We start from the raw sequence: 20251 nt of genomic DNA, 5'->3' as shown, positions 1-20251 counted from the left end.
GAACTTGCCGCAGAATTTCACGTTGCCTTTGCTGCATGGAGGCGCATCTGCAACCATGTTAAAAACAGTTAAAAAAAAATAATTTAAGATGAAGAAATGTGGCGCATGCTTGAGTGAAATCCGTCTAATTTCTGCTCCGAATTAGGGAGCACACCCTGACAGTTGTGTTTGTAATGAATAATATAATTTAGTGTTTGTCTCACTCTACACCCTCAAGGAATTGACGCTTGAGAACACATTTCAGACCTGTTATGTTTGTGTAGCGCAGTGATTTTTCTGTCAACTATCTCAGTTGGTCTGTTTGGTAATAAATTATGTCGTGCTTGCCGAGCCCGTGTACTTGCCAGGGATTAGTCTGAAAACCTGCCAGGAATATACATTTGCTTTTCCTATTTTCAGCTGGTCCTGTGCACATTTGTAACGATTGTAAAGTCTGCACCTGTGCTAGAATGGACCAAATGCAAATTTAAAATCACATTAGCATTTCAATCTAATGTGCATTTCGTTATTTAAGAAGAACAAGTGAGAGAGCATCACCACCCAAGTCTGTTTTAGAAGAAGATCTGTGTTTGGGCGAATTAATTTCTTTCCACCTTCTTGCTTTGATATCTGGGGGACCATTATCTGCTTGCTCCGAGGTAAAACGGCCAATCTTCCTTTGTCTTAGATGAGAATCAGAGTCAGAGAATCTTTACTGAAGGGAAAATTCTGACTTTTTCCTGTGGCATTTGCCATATAGTGTACTATCTATGGTCTTTGCCTTTGCTAGTGATTTAGGACAATAATGACATTTTTTTTATTGCCTTGTGGTGAAGAAAAGTTGAAATCCAGAAGAGGCAGAGGCAGCATGCAAAGAGGAAATGAAAAAGAAGAAGTGAGGAGGAGGAGTGGCTCTTTTTCTAAATTGGAAAAAAAAAGAAAGATACCTTTTGAAAAAAGGGAAAAAATGGTGCAGTAAAGAAAGCATTGGCACACGGACTACACCGCTTCATTCTATTTATAGAACCAGCAGCAGCTCCCCTGCCATTCCTTGAGAATCATTATCATTTTCTCTCAGTTTTGAATTAATACTTGAGAACTGGTAGACCTTATGCCTCTGTAATGGACTGCTCCGTCTTATCGCCCAGTGCCCTCATGAGAGACGGTCCGACTGAAGGGGAGGGAAATGGAAATGACTCCAAAGCTGAAAGGCATGCACCGGTCAGAATCACAAAACACAAATCGCTGCACCTGTCAAGGAACCAGTGTTATATCTGCCTTGTTTTGATACTCTTGCAGCTTCAAGCCCTTCTAGTCTGTCCAGAACCTTGATTGCCTGTTTCCATTCCTAAGATAACTTTTTTTTCAGCTCATGTATTGCCATCTTGCGGCTCCCTTTTTTCCCTTTTCTGCCTCTACTCCTCCTTTTTTTTTTTTTTTTTTTTTTACATCTTTTTCAATTGATCTGACAAGTCAGATTGTGCAAGCAGATCAATAGAAGTCATACTAACTACATGCGAGTAATCTGCAGTAGATCAGCTTGTCTAACGTTATGTCAGCAGTTGGTTATTCTGGAGTTTGTCTTCAAGTCTATTAGTATCGCTTTGATCAGCTTTATTTTTATTTTTTATTTTTTTAAGTTCCTATAAATCCCCTCCTGAACCGCAGCCACAGTGAAAGGAAATTAAATCAATACGGCTCTCTACATCTGTGGGGAAAATGTGGAGATTGAAAGCTAATGGGATGTAAACAGAAGCCTTAATTGAGTGCAAATGTGTGGATTCAGTGAACATTAATGGGAATCAAAACAATGGGGCTGAATCCATAAGCCTGTAAGTATGTGCATGTGTCAAAGTGTCTGAAAAGTTGAATGTTTTTCTGTTTTTTTCCAGTCAGCATTTAGAGTTTGATTTGATTTGCATATTTAAGCACTGTTGGTTTTTAATAAGGGGGGGGGGGGAGACCTTTATAAAGCAGCTCTAGCCAAGACCAATATTAAAAGCCATGCATGCACACACACACACACACACACACACACACACACAGAAATGTGTATATTTAATTTTATTCAGTATTATACAGCCACCTGAACATAAGCACATAATGCCACGGGCATTTGTGAACAACAGTGAGATAAGGTACATGAAATGTTTCATTTTTGGTGCTTACTGGTTAAATCGGGTATTAAAAATAAAATTTTTAATATTTATATTTAAATGTATGTATGAATTTTTGAGCAAACTGGATGAACATCAAGTCTCATATTCATGTTTTAGCCACAGCTTTTGAACATAATAAACATCTGATCTATTTCCAAAAATTCATTAAAAATTACTTTTAAATAATTGTTTCTTTAGATAGATAGATAGATAGAGAACTTGGCTGCAGTTCAGGGCCAAACATAAAAGCCTATTTAGTAATGTACTTCATCACCAGTGGGCATGTGCAAATTACTACAGCAACATAATGCATGCAGTACATAATACAGGTTTACATAAAGTTAAGTGAAAAAGAGCATTTTCACACTCATTCACACGAGGATTCAATAACTTGCAAGCACCCTTTTAGCAGCAGCAACTTAAGTAGTCAGTTTCTGATTGATCAGTTTCTCACATCATTATGATATATCACAATAGCAAATATCCTCACCATATTATCATTTATTTTAGCGGATTGAAACACACATAGGACGAGACACATACAGGCTGACACTGTGTAATTTATGGCAATTAACTGTCATGCCTTTTGTGCTTAAGGGGAAAGTTAAAAATTTTCAAAGCATAGGTAAGGGCTAGAGCGCTCTCTGTAATTACCGCAGAGAGACAACGGACCCTATTTACCTGCAAACTAATGGTGATGGAAACTTGCATGCCATAATTGCGGCTCATCCAGCCTCTAAGTAATTACTTAATTGGTATTGTTCCCTCACATGCACACTGACTCAATGCTGTCACACCTTCATTCATTCGATCCCTGTCTCCCTCCGCTAATGGTGCACTTCTTTCTGTATGGTACGGTCACTAATTGTGATGCAGACGCGATCGCTTGTCTTTGTGCCCTGTTAATCTGATAATCGAGGATAAAATGTACCCTCCTTCACTCGCCCCTCACCAGCAAATCTAGCTTTGCTGTTTGTGTTTCAGAGGGGTTGCATTATATCAGAAAGCACAAAAGGAATTAAAGTTTGTGTGATACCTGAACTAAGTCAGCCAGGAGTTTGCCTGTTTGCTGCACATTATTGAAAGAGAAGATAGAAAAATCGTGGCAATTCAAGGTCCCTTTATAAAGAGATGGCAAAAAAAATAAAAAATTGCAGAACATCATGATAGAAATTCTTTAAAGGAATCAGGCAGACAGTCAGAACACAACTGTACTTACAAAATGCCTATAAAACCTACGATAATGTTTCTTCTGCTAATAGAAACATGTGTCTGCTGCTTCTTAATAGCAGTCTTTTAGTTCTGACCCTGGGAGCTGCTTCGAAAGTAAATATGGTTAATGAGCATCTCACCGTCATCAGCTTACAAAAGAAATTTGTTTTTGTTGTGCAGCTTGGATCGTGCAGATTGGTGAATCGCACAGATGCCTATAGGCGGTCTTAATTGGCAGATGAAATGGAACATTATACAGTCGTGTTAAAGGACTACATAGTTGTGGTCACACTTGGAGGAAAATGAGAGAATGTGTTTTCTTTGCATGGCACATACTCTCCTTATTTGGTAAATCTGCATACAGAACCTATATATAGCTGATAGTGAAGATGCATCACATGAGATCACATTAGAGACCCTGTGATCTGTTATTGGTACAGTATTGAGAACAGCTCTTTGAAAAGTGTGAACAGTTCACAGAGACAAGAACCCAAATGATCTTTATTTACAGACTAGCGTTCATGCATGGGAGGACTTTAGATGAAGCAAATGGTGCATGAAAGCAAAAGGTAAGGTCTGTAAAATGAGCTAACAGTCAGAACAAATGATACAAGCAAGGAAAATACGGGAAAAAGAAACCCAAGGCTGGTCCAACTGCTTGGCTGTGGGAGGTAACAACAAAAGAGGAGTCTGTCAAGTATACCATATACTGCATCATATTGATGCTGATTGCTCAGATGTGGAGCAGAAAGGTGGAAAAATAGAACAAAGGGTGAAGGGGAACATACCAATCCTCAACAGCAGCAGGAACACTTTGCTATTTGAAAATCTGTTAGTTATAAACAGAACTAGCAAATGTCTAATATCCCAAACCTCATGTGGTTCTTCTTCCGACACAGATGGGGCTCCAGCGCTGGTGGGAGCAGGAGATCCCAGTGGATGGAACAATCAACAAAGGAGAGCTCATGACGCATAACCTGACTGAGCTGATAAAGCCCGAGTCTTACGAGGTGCGCCTCACGCCCATCACGCGTTTCGGCGAGGGGGACTCCGCCATCCGTATCGTCACCTACAGTGGTAAGCGCTACATACTTTTTCCATTGTTTCAGTGTTTTGACAGCCAGCAAACAGATAAAAACAAGGTAAAGGAGACAAGAGATTTTAACTCCCGCTGAAGTTTGTGCTTACGGCGTACGTTCATCACTAATGATGATATCAAAAGTTCGCCGTAGCATCAGCAGTCATTACAAGGATCCGATGATGAGTTATTTTGCATAAGACGTACGAGGAAAGAGCGAGTGGAAAAAAAAAAGGGAACTGATTGAAGTAATTTGAATTGCATGTAACACATTCAGTCATCTGTAGACAGCTCGAATTCAGCCGGCTTTGCTTCTTTTCTCCTTTGAGCCAAATGGATGCTGATCAACTGACTAATCCCTTCTTAGTGACCTTCATTGCTTGAGTCAGCTCTCCCCTGTACCGGGGCAAAGGCTGACTTGTTGTGTCTGTGCTTGAGAGATCATCATGACATTGAAGCTTCAGATGACTCAAGCATGTAGCCCGGGTAACAAGACCAAACAGAGCTGGTCAGAGATGAGTCGTGCTTTGCTGCCTTCGCTCGGTTCCCCCCTCCCAAAACAATGCAATTTTCTGTCTTTTGTCTTTGTCGGAGGATCTGATTAGTCCCCCGGATTGTTTCTCATATAATAAATGGCTTTTCAATTTCACATTGTAAATATTTTGAAAGGTTCTTGCCCTCACCATGCCTGACATGGACCCTGACATGAAAAGCATAAAAATCTTACTGTACATTTGCCCAGACTCGGTGGCCAGATAGAACAGTAATAATTTTATTTGATTTATTTTATATAGACTACAGTAATAAAAGTAATAATAATTATGTAGCAATTTTCTAAAACAAGCCACAAAATGTTTTACAAATACTCAGATTTTATAGAGAAAACTGCAATAATTACCCTTTTTTGGAAGAGCTCGGCAGCACTGGTAATGATTTAATACGCAACAGGGAAACACACAACAAAACAAAACCAGTCGCAGGGAGGGACGCCGTCTGCCCAGAGCGTGCCGGGTTCCAAAGGAAGTGGAGGCAGTTTGTAACGACAAGCAGAGCGCAGATCGGTGCAGTCAGTAATTGCAGATCGCTACAGTGCTAATGTTGCTCCAGAGAAAGCGTGAAGTTACCTGAGGGACAGCAAGGGAAAAAAGCAAGAGCTACAGGAGAGAGAGAGAGAAAAAGGTTGAAAAATTGTAACTAAATAAATAAATATATCTAGTCATACTGATCTCGACCCCTTGTTCTGAGTCCAGGTTGAATTTGTTATAAAAACCCAACTGGCAGAGTTTTTTTCAAAGGTTTCCAAGGATGTCACACTGACTGAAATGGCCACCTTTTACTGCCACCACTAAAATGCATCTAGGATTTATTTCTGATGCATCAAAATGTAGATGAGAGTTGCACTCGAGAATTTTTAAAACAGGAGCAGTAACATCTGGATCGCCGACCCGTTGATTATTGCTGTTTTTTTTAAATCTTCTATTTACATTTCTGATTCAGATGAAACAAAATCGTCACTCGTTGTTATCTCCAGACTGAAAAGGACTCAAAATAGACTTTGTATTTCAAAATTCTCCTAAGTATATCTCATCTATAGAGCTCAAGGTTGTTCATTTTGACCTTATAGCCTTGCGACGGTTCTCAGGTGGGCATCTCAGACAGTAGCCTTGGATTTAAGGAGATAAAGCAATAATAACAAATGAGGTTAAACTGAGGTTGAATCAGAAGAGTCTCTCTGATAAAAGTACAGCAGCCAAAAATAGCAGCCAGAAGGACATCACAAGGATTTTGTGTACTGCGACCACTGAGAATACATCAAAACACACTGTATTTCTTTACAGAACGAAATAGCAGGTTGCAAACAGAGATAGATTCTCCAGCTTGTGGGATGGCATGCTGGCAAAAACAATACAAAGACTACAGTAGTATCCACAGTTGGCCCAGTAGTACCAGTGAACAGATGCACAGGTACTTGAGATGTACATCTTCAGAAACTAAGTGACTGACTGTTTTCTGTCTATCACTGACTGCCAAGTTCTTCCGGAGTGGTGCTGCTGCAGTTGTGAATAATTCAGTTTCACTGCAGCTCATCATGGCTTCTGCAAAGAGAATTGGGAAAAAGGAGAGAAATGAGAGAGGCAGATAAACTTTCTCCGCTGTTATTTTTGTAGTAGTTTGTGATACTGCGCGGTTCCCCCGGTCAACCTTGAATTGAATTCAGTGGAGTTGAATCCAAATGAATACAGTCGAAGCGAAGTGAGGGGAATTGAGGCTAATTAAGGCAGGGAGTAGCGCAGAAGGAGTGATGGAGGCAGCCAAGTTGGGACTGGGAAGAAAAGGGAGATACAGGGGAACAAATTAATAAAAGAAGAAGAAGGAGAAAAAAGATAGAAAGAGGAGAGCCAATGCTGACGTGCAAATCGCCTGCCCAGCGAGAGGCTGGACTAATTATCACTCTAGGGCTGCTCTGTTCCCCCACACACAGCATAACGCCACGGTAGCAGGCTAATGTAGGGCTGAACCGTATCCACTCTGCTCTGAGACTGATGTGTGAAATACAGCCCAGGACCATCTCCATTATCACTTCAGTTTCATTCTCACTGGGGAACATGGACCTGTGGGGCATCTGTGTATGGGCTGTAGCACAAAGGCTTTATGGGTTTGAAAATTTACAGTGAATTGAAAAAAAAAAGTCATAAAAGTTCTTCTATTTATCGCTATGTAATCACTATGTTTAAGTCCTGTCCTGTCTTTGGTATATAAATCTAAGGTAGCATTTTCATGGCAGTCCTGCATTTGCTATTGTCCTGATTCAAAGACATGTCCAATATTTGACTGTTTGGGAAACTCCCAAAGGGTCCAAGCACAAATAAGGTTTACTAACTCAAATTAATCAATTTAATGACTTTTGCATTTTTATTAATTTTAACTGGATTAATTTGTGGCAAGCAATGTTGCTTCACCATAAGGAGGCTGCGGGATTGAATAAACCTTTAGCCCTGGCTCTTCCAGTCTAAATTTGTGCATAGACTCAGCAGACACTTTGGTAATTGCATTCAATTATTCATTTATTTGAGTATTTACATAAATGGGAAGTTGAACAGCAACCGATAAACGTATTTCATGTGTTTGCCTTGCACGGTGGGATAGTCTCTTCCTCCTTGTGACCCTAAAATGAAGAAAACCTACAGAAAAAACACGGCTTTGTCTGTTTGTTAGCTGTTAGCTTGAACATTTCTGCCCTGTGTTAAATTGCAACATAAGTCCTCCATTAGAGGAAGTTTTTTCCATCATTGCCCAAAAGGCCGAGCAATCATTCTGAACCACATAAAGTCGATGGTAGCAGCTTTTCTGTGACTTGGCACGAAAACACAAAAGCGGTTACAGTGTCCCCAGTTGCAAGATGAAGAATGGCTATGTCACCAAGCTCTGAAGATGCTCTTTTAAATTTTGCTGCAGTGACAAACTCAGCATCTGTTTGGTGTTCCTCATAACGCTCCCCTCCCACTATGTCTCTCTTCCTCTCTTGTTTCCTCCAATACACAGGATTTAATGTTTAAGCCTCCAGTCAACCCTCACAGTGTCACAGTAAAACACTGCTGCTGTTTCTTAATATTCCATTTTTATGCACCTTGCAGTGACATATACAACACCTCTCCTCAAGGCAAAACTCCCTAAATCTTATATTAAATTCAGTTTCTCACTGTAAGTGGGGTGTTTCTGTTTGACCAGCAGTGATTCAGTGGTAAAGCTGTCCCAGGTTCTGTCTCTTTGTGTTGCTGTGAAGCATGCTTTAACCTGAGAATTCAGATTATATTTTATCTATATATTTTTTAAGCTACCCAAAGCTTTCAGCACATAGTACCAACCCTCAGAAGCTATCTTCCTTGATCATTTTTTGATCATATAATCATGTTCATGACCAATAAGATACAGCACATGTTGCAGCGCAGTCCTTGGCTACAGCTATAGCTATATAGTAGCTGCTGTTTTGATACAGTATTTTGTACATGCTCAGTAGTCCTGCTTTATAAAGTACTTTCACTTAAAGGAATACATTTATTCAAGATCAATACAGCTTTCATATCTGTTCATTAAATATAAGCCAGCAGTCAGTGAGCTTGGATTAGAACAAAGACTGAACAGCTAGCCTTGTAGCAGTGACTCCCCAGAGTTTCTTTTTAGCCTGGCAACTGCTCAAAAGCCTTAAAGATCTCTGAGCTATAGAGGTTTTCACTCTTTTTGTTTTCTTTCTTTTTTAGTTGGTAAGAATTAAATGATATATGACATATTAATTATTGAGCTTTAGAGGTGCTGGTGTTTGGGATTCTTTACCTCCTGAAAGATTCAGACAGAGCTAGCTGATTCTTGCTGTTTCCATTTTTCGTGCTAATCTATGCTCACCAAGTGTGCAAGGCATGACTCATGGATTCCCCGTGCTCAGCTGGATGGTCCCTCCGTTTGACATTCCTTTGAAATCCACTCTTGTTTTTGGTAGAAGAGTTGGGACCAGCATATTTATGATTTGAACTGTTTTGATTGCTGCTGTAACATGTTGTGACATGACATGGCTTCAGCCAATACCTTTTGATTAGCCTTGTCTCATGCTTTCTTGCTTTGTGGTAGATCTTTGTTCTGTCTTCACTGAGATATTTGAATGCTAATCAATAAAATCAAATCAAATATCCTTTTGTCTTCTTTGTTCTGTCATTTATACTTCTTAGTTCTTTAGATTAAAGTGAATGCCAATCCATCAGTGCATATATGTATATGTGCGCTAATGAAAGAACAGCCTTGCACGGGGCTCAGCATGGCTCGGGTGTGTCCATGTGTGTTACTGCAGGACTTGTGCAGAGCAGTGCATCCTCAGTAGGCTTTTGTAAAAAAGGACACAATGGTGTGATGCCGCTCTTGTTATTTTGGTCACGGAGACACGAGGGAAAGATTGCTGAACTACATTTACCCACACTGTCATTATTCCAGCTGATGGTTGGGCAGCTGTGGAGCCAACACAGGGCCTTCTCAGAACATCATGGCACGCACCCATAACCCCTAAATATGATTGATGGGAATGTGGGAGTGTGTGGATTATATGAGGTCAGTGAAAAAAGAAAGGATAAAACCAGGCATGCCACTGTTGTCTATGAGGACACTTGGCTGAAGCCTTGGAATTGTCTGCTGCTTTGTAATGTAGCCGCAGGCCAGTGGGCAGGGAATCCTGCCAAGATGAAGTCAGTGATTGTATCCGGAACAGCCTCCATGGACCAATGTCCTTTGGCGGTCAATGAGCTCACTTTGTGTTTCAATCAAAATTAGGCAATTTGGATGGAAGGCATTCATGCATCAAGCATGCAGCTTGTTTTGTCCTCTCAGCTGGAAAAGTATAAACCAGGATTCAGGCAGACATGCACCTAATATGTGCTCTAATAACAGAAGTTTGAAAGAAAAAAAAGAAAAGAAAAATCCGCTCTTCACTCCACTGTGTGATCACTGGGAGTTTTTATCTTGACAACTATCAAAATTACATTTCATCCTCAATCATTATTTGAGGCTTTTTAGCTATGGGGGGAAAAGCAGGGTGCTGCAGCATTAAGAAGAAAATCTGGGATATTTTTTAAAGCCTTTGCAGTGAGCTCGAGGGTTTTGCACATCTCTGCTTTAACGGCATAGCGCATTTGAAGAAGGGCAATTGAGGTCTGCTACTTGTTTTCAGGAGTTCAGACACAGTTACAGACAAGGCGGCAACGTTTCTTTAAAAAAAGTGCTTCATTTAAAACGCTCGAGTCAACAGCTGAGCTCTGTCGCAGTTTATTTTAATGCTTGTTTGTTTTCCCATATCCAATATAGTCATCTATACTGGAAGTAAAATTATCTGTTTTATGCAAGTGTGATCTGGAGAGAGTGTTTGCATGCAAAACAGTCGTAAAAGTAGCCTCTGGGCCTTCTCTGTGCACAGCTTGATTTCCTTAGTGTGTATGGAGACACTGCTTGAGCAGACACACTCTTTTGGATTGGATTAAGGCGTAGTGAGTCAGTCGAGGGAAGCTGCAGGTAAAAAAAAAAAATGCAGACAACGAAATACATTTTCATAACCACAGTATCGGAAGAAAGAGGGATTTGGGAGGGAGGGAGTGAGAGTTACAGGAAATGGGACATTGAGATGGAGAGAGCCGGCGAGCAGGAGGGGGCCTGAAAGAATAGAGTTTTGTCGGAAACCTCAGCATCCGTTTCGCAGGCTCGAGGCTGTAAGTTGTCATTTAAAACATTTTCTCTGCAACAGCGGGATGATTTCCTCCCCCTCTGCAGTCTGTGCTGCTCTGTGCAGTCCACTGTAGATTCAGTGGGAAGCAGTGACTGTCGGGCGGCGAGTATTTTCACAGTCACATAAAAGATTCTTAAAGCGTTTTCAAGGAAGGTGTGCGCTGAAAATGCAATTTTAGTTGCTTCACGGCATGTGTCTTTGTCTATCTCCCCTTTTATCCCCGAGCAAACATACATTTCCACGAGTTACACAACAATAAACAGAAATCCCTCCTTTTTATGTAACTTGAGCTTTTAAAAACAGCAGTTTCATCAGCGCCACTGTACTTCGCCACTCTCACTACATGTTTTCCTTTGTAGGAATGATTTGTTATTACTCACTTTAATTGGTTGGATTAAAATCAATTCCCTCCATGAACAGCAAGGTTTCATAAATCACCCAGCAACATAGTTTTGTAGTAAAGCTGATGTATCGCATCTATTCAGCCGGTCAGCAATCGATCATGAAAATGCCCATGAATCTTCTTGACAGGTTAAATGGTATTTACTCTGCAAAAAGTGAAGTGCCGACTAACTGGCTCGCTGCAACTCTGTGTGATACCCTTGACCTTTATGTGTTTGCTGCGGCAGTAGCCTCTTAAATTATCAATGAGGGAAGCATTGAACTGTGGTTAGGTGGACAGAATGCAAAAGAAGTCCTCGGTGTATTTCCGTTAGCGTTTGATCTCAAAGTTTTCATAATGATGGGTTTGAAAAGACAGGATATAAGTTGCAGGAAACTGATTAGCAGACACACTTGTGATTATTACTCATTTTTGTGATTTATTGGCTCCTAAATGGAAGGATAAAATAGGCTTAGTGTTCTAAATGGAAGTCACCTTGGACAAGAACATCAGCAAAGCCAGTAAATGGCAGTAATGATAAGCAGTTGCGCTATAAGCTTATTAATGTGGTCAGGCTGGTCTTCCTAATCCCTCACTCTTTTACATTAGATAACAGACTGCGAATAAATGCTGTCACCTTTTCCACTTCAAATCCCAGACATCTCTCTTTGTGTCTGCTCAATAATCATTGTTCTGAGTGCGGGAGTTGATTGGTGCCGTCTGTTTCCTTCGTGTTTTTACAGTGAGAAGGCAAAAGTGCTTTACAGAGATGAAGCACAGATACTTTGCAAACAGTGTTCTGTTTCTGCGGTCACACACTCCAAAAAGAAACCTGTCTTGCCACGGCTGTTAGACCATGCTAGCTCTGTATGATAAATGGGTCAGAAATGTTTAGTAAGCACTTTCACTGTGTGTTTCTGTCTCACTGCAAAGCAGAGGCTACACAGACAGACAGACAGACGAGTCCCACTTTTACTGAAGCTCTTATTTCTCTGCTATATCTTTACATAATATGTTCCTTGTTGCTCACAAAAGGTTAATATATGCCTGTGTAATACTCTGCTACTTGCTGAATAGCAGAGCTCACAAGGCAGCCACACAGAGTCTGAAGGTGCAACAGGTTGACCTCTTTTACATCGGCGTGTGCCTCCATGCACATTTTCTCTTAATAAGTGTTTCATGTAATGACAGGCTGCTAAGATTTTTTGTACTAACGATTATCCCTGGCCTTTCTCTTCCACAGCTCCCATCAACCCTCACCTGAGTAAGTAATGTGCACCTCACTTAGCATGTCTCATCAGACAGAGTGCTCCTTCTGACACAACACCGGCTGTGAAAACAGTGGGGATACTCCAAGTAACTGTCTCGTCTATAGAGAGCCGACTTAAATAATCAGTATTGAACTGGAAGATGTTTTTAAACGACTCTAAAACAGGAGTAAATGAGCAATGATTGAGCAAGGCTTGCCTTTAGAAAAGGGTAGGCTTGCGTCAGGATATTTGACATTGTGCATTTTGGACACGGCGTTTGCATGAGATGTTGGATGTCGTTTGGTGTATCTGTGTGTGTGTGTGGGTGTGTGTGTTTCTGGGCGCATGAGTTTATTTGCACCTTCTGTGCTCTGTGAGCATTAATTATGCATGCATTTGTGCCATAGCTGTTTATATTCTTTAATGTTTAGCTTCATTTATGACGCATTGTTTCATTGTTGAAACTTTACAAATTCACATTATTCATGCCTTGAGAATCCAGACTTAATCATTGCTTGCTGTGCGGCAGTGTGCTGCCTTGTATCGTGGTTTATTTATTTTTATAGATATATATTTTGGTGGGTGTTCACAGAAACATTGCCAACATAATAGCAAACATCCTAATCACCAACATCATTATCCAAATCCCTCCAGGAAACTATCTTACCTGCATGCCTCCCCTTCCCCCCTGCCTCCTTCCTCTGCCTATCCTCCAAATCCTCCTATCTCTCTGAGGCGCACGAGGCGAAAACATTTAGTTTAGCTCACTGCGGATAGGGACGTTAATGTCTAGCACCAGGAGCTAGACCTCCATTTAAATCTGCATGCTCATGAGGAGAAGAGTCAAGAGTGCCTCAAACGCGGCCCCTTGCTGCACTTTTCCCTCTCCACCACCTCTTCTTCTCTCACTCCAGCTCATTCTCTCTCTCTCTCTGCCTCGCAGCATCACTGCCCTCTTCCATCCCCCGGCCCATCCACCCACACCACACCTCTACGTCTGTGTTACCTCCATTACCTGAGTAAAAGCTGCAGATCCCGCTCCTCTCAAGGTCACCACTCCAAACTGCTCCCAGCTACGTTTTAATAAATCAATGAATATTTATCAGAGCACATGCCTGCGTCCTGAATCTAAATGCTGTGTTTTTTGCTATCTCTTTGAGGACACCGCTTAGCACCGCCAAGTCCTCTGGTCAGGTGCTTTTTGCATCGTTTGTTTTTTTTTTTCTCTCTTCTTTTTGACAGAGTCGATCCAGCCACTACCCCTTCATTAAATTGAGTGCATGGGGATTTGCACTCATCATCACAGTCTATTCACTTATACATTCCCTTTCATGTGACCAATAACAACGTCGTTCCACCCTCATTCAGTCATTCCACTTGTATTGAACTTGTTGTCACGGGTGGGGGGACTTAATATCTTCACCTGCACACCTACGACAGAGAAGATGGAAGCTGGTAGAAAAGGCGGTTGTCGGGTTTAAAGAAGTCTCACTGGTCAGAGGATATGAAACATTGGAGAACAATCACCCCATTTTTCTTTTAAACCTGTTAAAAAGGGGGGATGTCGGAGATTGTTCAAAATCACAAGAGGCTCACCTGATTCAGATAAAAGTTTTCTACTGTATCTGTGCCAAACCTCACAAAATTATGTTTTAACAGGAGATTTGTATTAAGTTTGAAATTATTTACTGTGCTGTGGCTGCGTTTATTGAATGTCATCCATCATGCTTCGGTAGTGGGCTGTCTGATAGTCGCACACACAAACCGCCTTTGGGTGTTTCTTCAGTGGAGCACTCTGTCTTCATAGACTCTGGTTAAGTAGAAAACAGAACTGCATGTCGTAGTCAAGAAAAAAAGAAAAACACATTCAATGGCACCTCCCTCACAGTCAGTGAGAGGTCACATCTTAATATAGAAATTCTTTTCACCAGATTGCATGATGTAATTAGGACTCGGGTTGGTCTATGTATCCCCCCGAGACACATGCACACACGCACACATGCCGCAGGAAATGTCATAGATATACAGTAGGTGTCGCACTACTCAAGACATAGCAGTGTACTATAACTTCTCACTCTTCTGAAACGACGTGCTCTGTCATTCACCAGGAGAGTTCCACTGCAGCTTTGAGGAGGAGCCCATCTGCATGTTCACCCAGGACAAGAATGATGATTTTGACTGGACGCGACACAGTGCAGCCACCCGCGACACCAAGTATACACCCAACACTGGCCCTAGTGGTGATCACAGTGGCTCCAAGCAAGGTAAGGAGCTCAAACTTCCACCCTTGACATGTCCAAGCAGCGACTAGCCAATCATTGCTTATCCCTAGTAAAAGTATTGCATATTTGTTTTAGCTAGTGGCTGAGTCTACTTCTTTTTTTATTAATGGAGGAGATGATTCTCATTGTCTTACTTTGCTAATTTGATGGCCTGCCCTTGAGAGAGAAATTGATAAATAATTAACCTCTAAAGAAATATTCAAGGCGTGTAGTAATTGCAACTGGCAGGTTGAGTTGTCCCACATCACGCACATTCCATGATTTTTTTTCTTTGACAAAATACGTCATTGATTAAATGTCAGTGAAGCTGTCTTTAGTTGAAATGACCCATCAATTGGAGTTAAGGCAAGGCAAGTTTATTTATATAGCACAATTCAACAACAAGGTGATTCAAAGTGCTTTACAGAGACATTAGAAACAAAAACAAAAAAAATCATGATTTAAATTTGATTAAAACAAGCTAACTAACTACAGTAACTAACTAACAAACAAAATAGTATATAAAATCAAAAATCAAAACAGATAAAATCAGTAGTTAAAATGTAAGTTTTGAAATTTAAGCTTAAGTGCGGATTTGGTGCTTTATTTAAATGAAGCTGAGAATAGGTGAGTCTTCAACCTGGATTTAAATAAACTGAGTCTTTCAGCTGATCTGAGGCTTTCTGGGAGTTTGTTCCAGATATAAGGAGCATAAAAGCTGAATGCAGCTTCTCAGTGTCTGGTTCTGACTCTGGGAACTGATAAAAGACCAAAATGGTAAATGGCCTGTATTTATATAGCGCTTTTCTAGTCCCTAAGGACCCCAAAGCGCTTTACATATCCAGTCATCCACCCATTCACACACACATTCACACACTGGTGATGGCAAGCTACATTGTAGCCACAGCCACCCTGGGGCGCACTGACAGAGGCGAGGCTGCCGGACACTGGCGCCACCGGGCCCTCTGACCACCACCAGTAGGCAACGGGTGAAGTGTCTTGCCCAAGGACACAACGACCGAGACTGTCCAAGCCGGGGCTCGAACCGGCAACCTTCCGATTACAAGGCGAACTCCTAACTCTTGAGCCACGATCGCCCCAGATCCAGATGACCTGAGGGATCTGGAAGGTTCATACTGGGTCAGGAGGTCACTGATGTATTTTGGTCCTAAACCATTCAGAGCTTTATAGACCAGTCTATCCTCTGACGGACAGGCAGCCAGTGTAAAGACCTCAGAGCTGGATTGATGTGGTCCACTTTTTTGGTCTTAGTGAGGACTCGAGCAACAGAGTTCTGAATGAGCTGTAGATGTCTGACTGATTTTTTTAGGTAGACCTGTAAAGATGCTGTTACAGTAATCAAGCCTACTAAAGATGAATGCATGGACTAGTTTTTCCAGGTCCTGTTGAGACATCAGATCTTTTATCCTTTATCCTTAAAAGGTTGAACTACTAGTCATCTTTAAGAATTGGAGCAAAAATGTATGTGTGGTTAAGTTTCCCGACCATATCATGGCATGTTTTATGCCCTATCTGTTTGTTCATTCAGAGGATGTAAGCAGAGGTATCCTTCATCTGATTGCATAGTCCCTTAGGTCACCGAGTCCTTCAGATTGCCCATTTTGTCTGGTTCAAAACCGAAATGATCCCAGTTAGGTGATTATGTATTCTTTTTCTCAAAATACTCTTCCATGATTGCATTTGCTGGAAATGGTTCATTGGGAGTGGGAGAACTCCGGAAATCGACACACGTGCGCACAATCCTTATTGCCAGTTGTTACACTCAGGGTGGCTGTAATGCAATCGGGGTCATTATCATGTATGATAAGAGTGTCTTTGCCAAGAACTCATTGTTTCTCTTCTCTGAATAAATGTTACAGGCTACAATTACAGTGGACACTGTAGCAAAAACCTCTATGCATTGATAAAAATATTGCAGAGTATAACACAAATCGTGACCAACCTTAACATTCACTAACCAGTGGGCAAGTAATTTCATAATATTTCTCATCTTGTGATTTATATGTACGGCTGAGCAATGATATTGCAAAAATCTGTGGTAATAGTAAAAACCACAGCTGGTCTAGGCCTTAGTGATCATTCTTGCCAGCTGTCAGCGAGCCTCTGAAAAAAGTCTACCTGCTTGTTGTATTAGAAATTAGCATGTTGAATGCACACATTTAAATGGACACTGTTGTTTCTTATGTGCTCCATCCACAATGAATGAATCCACAAATGCCCCCAGGGGACAGTGAAGCAATGTGATTATCACATTATCGGTCAGTGCACGACACATAGCATTTTGATTATTTCATATGTTTATTTGCAAACACACAAAAACAAGTGTCACTTTTCAAAACGACGAAATAAGATGGGACAATTCAAAGAAGATGATTTCAGCTGTGCTCATTGTGTCACCAAATATTTGATGCTGCACAAACTAACAGTGAGGATCCTTGATCATCATTTATTTGCAAGATAATCTTCTAAATGAGCCTCGTCGCTGTTTCCATGGCACCCAAATTAGACTCTGCATAGTAAGTTTAGCATTCGCTCTTGAGAGCTGCATGTACAGGTATTGCATATTCAAGGAATAAATAAGAAAAATGGATATGCAAGAGTCTTTTAGAGGATTTTTAATGAATCCTTTGATGGAAGTTGTCTGTGGTGAAATATACAGTTGGTGCCTATTATGGTGCTACGGTACCAGCAGCAGCAGCTGAGGCAGTAAATAATGCATTGGCTTTAATCACCTAATGGTTTCAAAATGTCCAGCATTTCATTAGCAGCCCCATTCATTTTTTTGTGCATAATTATCTAATATGAGATTCAGCTGAGGGAGATATTCCATTTGATTTTGGCTGGAGGGCTGTGGAGCGGCTCACAAGCTACCTTGCCTGTGCCTGTGGCTGGGCTGAGATTGGCTTCAGATAATTTGGCTCGCACGCAGAGGGCTGTCTGACTTATAGGCATCACTGCTGCTGTCCACCACTGTCAGACCAAGGGACCATAAATGTAACCTCACTGTATCTGTGCCAGGTTTTTTGCGACTAGTGAGCTCTGGCCCTTATCTTTATTATGGAAGGTGTCATTACCGCAATATTTACAGTGATAAAACAATTTGTCAGGGATTCAAAGAGAAATGTTTGTGACATTTCACAGTCAGGGACAGTGAAGTTGCTGATGGGGCCAACATAAGTATTCAGAGAAATATATAGAGATATAATTATATATATATAACTAAATATAAACAGCTTAAAATGGAAGAAGCAGCCTGACTGCTCATCTGCTTGTTACCTGTTAAAGTTCAGGGTCTGGCTGCTGGGCTGGGGTCAGCATTCACTCAGCCAATAAATGATGAGTTTGTTTAGTAAAGTCATGAAAACTGTGTTATTAGTTTAGTCACACTGTGTCAATAGTTTTGATTTAGATGCTCTATTATGTTCCTCTCATACAGATCTAACTCCCAGTATGTTACATATGGATCTTTGTATGCGTGCAATCATATTTAAAGTTTATTTGCCTGTTTTTTTTTTCAAACCTGCTGCATTAATCTCGTGAAGCCGGGTAGGTTTGATGGCTAAAATTAACCAAGCAAAGGTAGAAAGGGAGTAAAGGCAAAACGAATCAGCAAGTAATTAAAAAAAAAACAAATTATGAGAAAGATGCAACAGCTGTGAAACCTGTGACTTAAGCCACTGCCACACTTCTAATAAGTCTTTTCTGCTTTTTTAAATTAGACCATCAGCTCTTGGCAGTTTGTATTACCACACCTATTGGTTTAAGATCTAATCCGAAGAACAGCCGTCTCTTCTGATAAAACGGGAGTATTTGACACGAGAGGATGAGAAGGCACTGAAAGATCAGACCACAGTTTATGAAAATGTAGAACCCCTTTTATTTTGTTCTCATAACTCTGGTGTCCGCATGTGTCTTTTTGTCCATTTCAAGGTTTCTACATGTACATCGAGACGTCAAGACCGCGCAAGGAAGGAGACCAAGCACGGCTTATAAGTCCATTTTTCAACGTAGCACCTAAAAACCCTTATGGTATCACCAATCCACCTGCCTACTGCTTTGGCTTCTTCTACCACATGTATGGGAAACACATAGGTAAGAATGATTGCCTTCATTTAAAACCACTGCTTAATTTCTTAAACAATTCTACAGTCTATCACTGCTCCCCGTTTTTGCTTGATAAAGCAGCAAAACCAGCTTTGAGTGGATTTCAAGTTGCTTTGGCAGTTCTCTGCTGTATAAAAGAGTTGCTTTCTTATTCTCGTGGAACTAAGCACAGTCAGTAAGGCAACACCACATGAAATTTTATTTCTAAAAGAGTACATCATCAAGCATCTGTCGGACATACCGCTGGCATTAATTATGATGAGGTTCTTGGTTTTGGTGTCCAGCAGATGTGTGTTTCACTGGAGTTTTTTCTTTCTTTTTGTGAAGGACTTCTTGTTTGTGAGAGAGGAAACGCAGTAGTCACGGCCAAACAAAAAAGAAAGCAGCACTTTTTCCTCTAAGCAACAGAATTGCAGTCATTTCCTGAGAGTTTCTCCCAGTGGTGTGTTTGGTGTGGAGCTTTGCGCTTTCTTTCCAAAAAATTCTAAGTGTAGCTGTCAGATGTTTCAAGTAAAAGATGTCTCCTTTTTGCAACACACTCCTTCCAAAGGGGTGCGCACAGATTCTGGGTGTTAGCCCTCACATTCATCTCACAATGTAGATAACAACCCTGCATGGCCCATTTGAAGATGGCGGAGCGACTGAAGGAGCACTCTGTGGCTTACATCTGACTCTCTTCACCAGAGACCCAATCAGCCAACCACAAGCACTCCTGCTTTGAATGTGTGCTGTTTGTACGCTCAGTGCATTTAGGAGTTTTGCTCTAGCACAAAAATAGCAGTTTATGCACTGTTGAAGCCCTCCAGGGTTTCTCTGTCCCAACCTAACTCCCTATCATCAGCTACTACACACCTTTATAAGGCGAAAAAGGTCACCAGTGGACGTGGGTCATCTTGTGTCTTTTTTAAGGCACCGGTACTAGTGTTGATGCAGAACCAGCTTTGCTTTTCATTGCATGACTTAATTCTTATTTTTGTGGAAAGAAGATCACGGTGGGCAGAATATGGAAATAGTCTATTCGCCCAGAAAATTCTTAATGGTCCAGTTTAGGAGCCAGAGCCATGTCAGTGAGAAACAGGCACTGTTAGCATATGAGCTGAAGTGATAAAGGAATAGGATTAAAAAACAATGAATCTAAATGACAGCAAGATCTGCAGTCATGTGAAAATGAGAGTTTTCAAAGCCATGTGAGCAGTCTGTGAAAAACTAAGAGCTCTCTGTGACTCGGTAGCTTGTAGAACCACTTTTAACAGCAATAACTTGAAGTAATCTTTCCTGTATGATGTTGTCAGTCTCTCACATCGTTGTGAAAGAATTGTAGCCCACTCTTTCTTTTTATAACATTGCTTCAATTCATTGTGATTCGTGGGTCAGTCCATTGATGGTAAGGTCAAATATCTCCACTTTGGTTCAATGGACTTGGTTCCAGAAGTCTTCTGAGGGCTTTTTTGTTTGTTTGTTGTTGTTGTTTTGTAGATGCTAATCTGTGAATCTATAGCCTGCAGCCATGTTATTTTGAGGAAAGAAGATGCTTTGTCCTGGCAGC

At 41.0% G+C, this 20251-nt stretch overlaps 1 protein-coding gene across 1 annotated transcript in view; it reads left to right on the top strand.

Moving 5' to 3' along the window:
- The window catches only part of LOC101476673 (MAM domain-containing glycosylphosphatidylinositol anchor protein 2), a 243514-nt gene that overhangs the window by 205524 nt on the left and 17739 nt on the right, over window positions 1–20251 (top strand). The window contains exons 13-16 of the mRNA XM_004542097.4: window positions 4250–4427; window positions 12313–12333; window positions 14428–14583; window positions 18532–18693. Coding sequence (XP_004542154.1) covers window positions 4250–4427; window positions 12313–12333; window positions 14428–14583; window positions 18532–18693 — 517 coding nt within the window. The remainder of the gene's footprint in view (window positions 1–4249; window positions 4428–12312; window positions 12334–14427; window positions 14584–18531; window positions 18694–20251) is intronic.

Source organism: Maylandia zebra, linkage group LG15 (genome assembly GCF_041146795.1).
Source record: "Maylandia zebra isolate NMK-2024a linkage group LG15, Mzebra_GT3a, whole genome shotgun sequence".
NCBI classification, from domain to species: Eukaryota; Metazoa; Chordata; class Actinopteri; order Cichliformes; family Cichlidae; genus Maylandia; species Maylandia zebra.
Note: the sequence above shows the minus strand (reverse complement) of the source record. Positions and strands in the feature narration are given on the sequence as shown.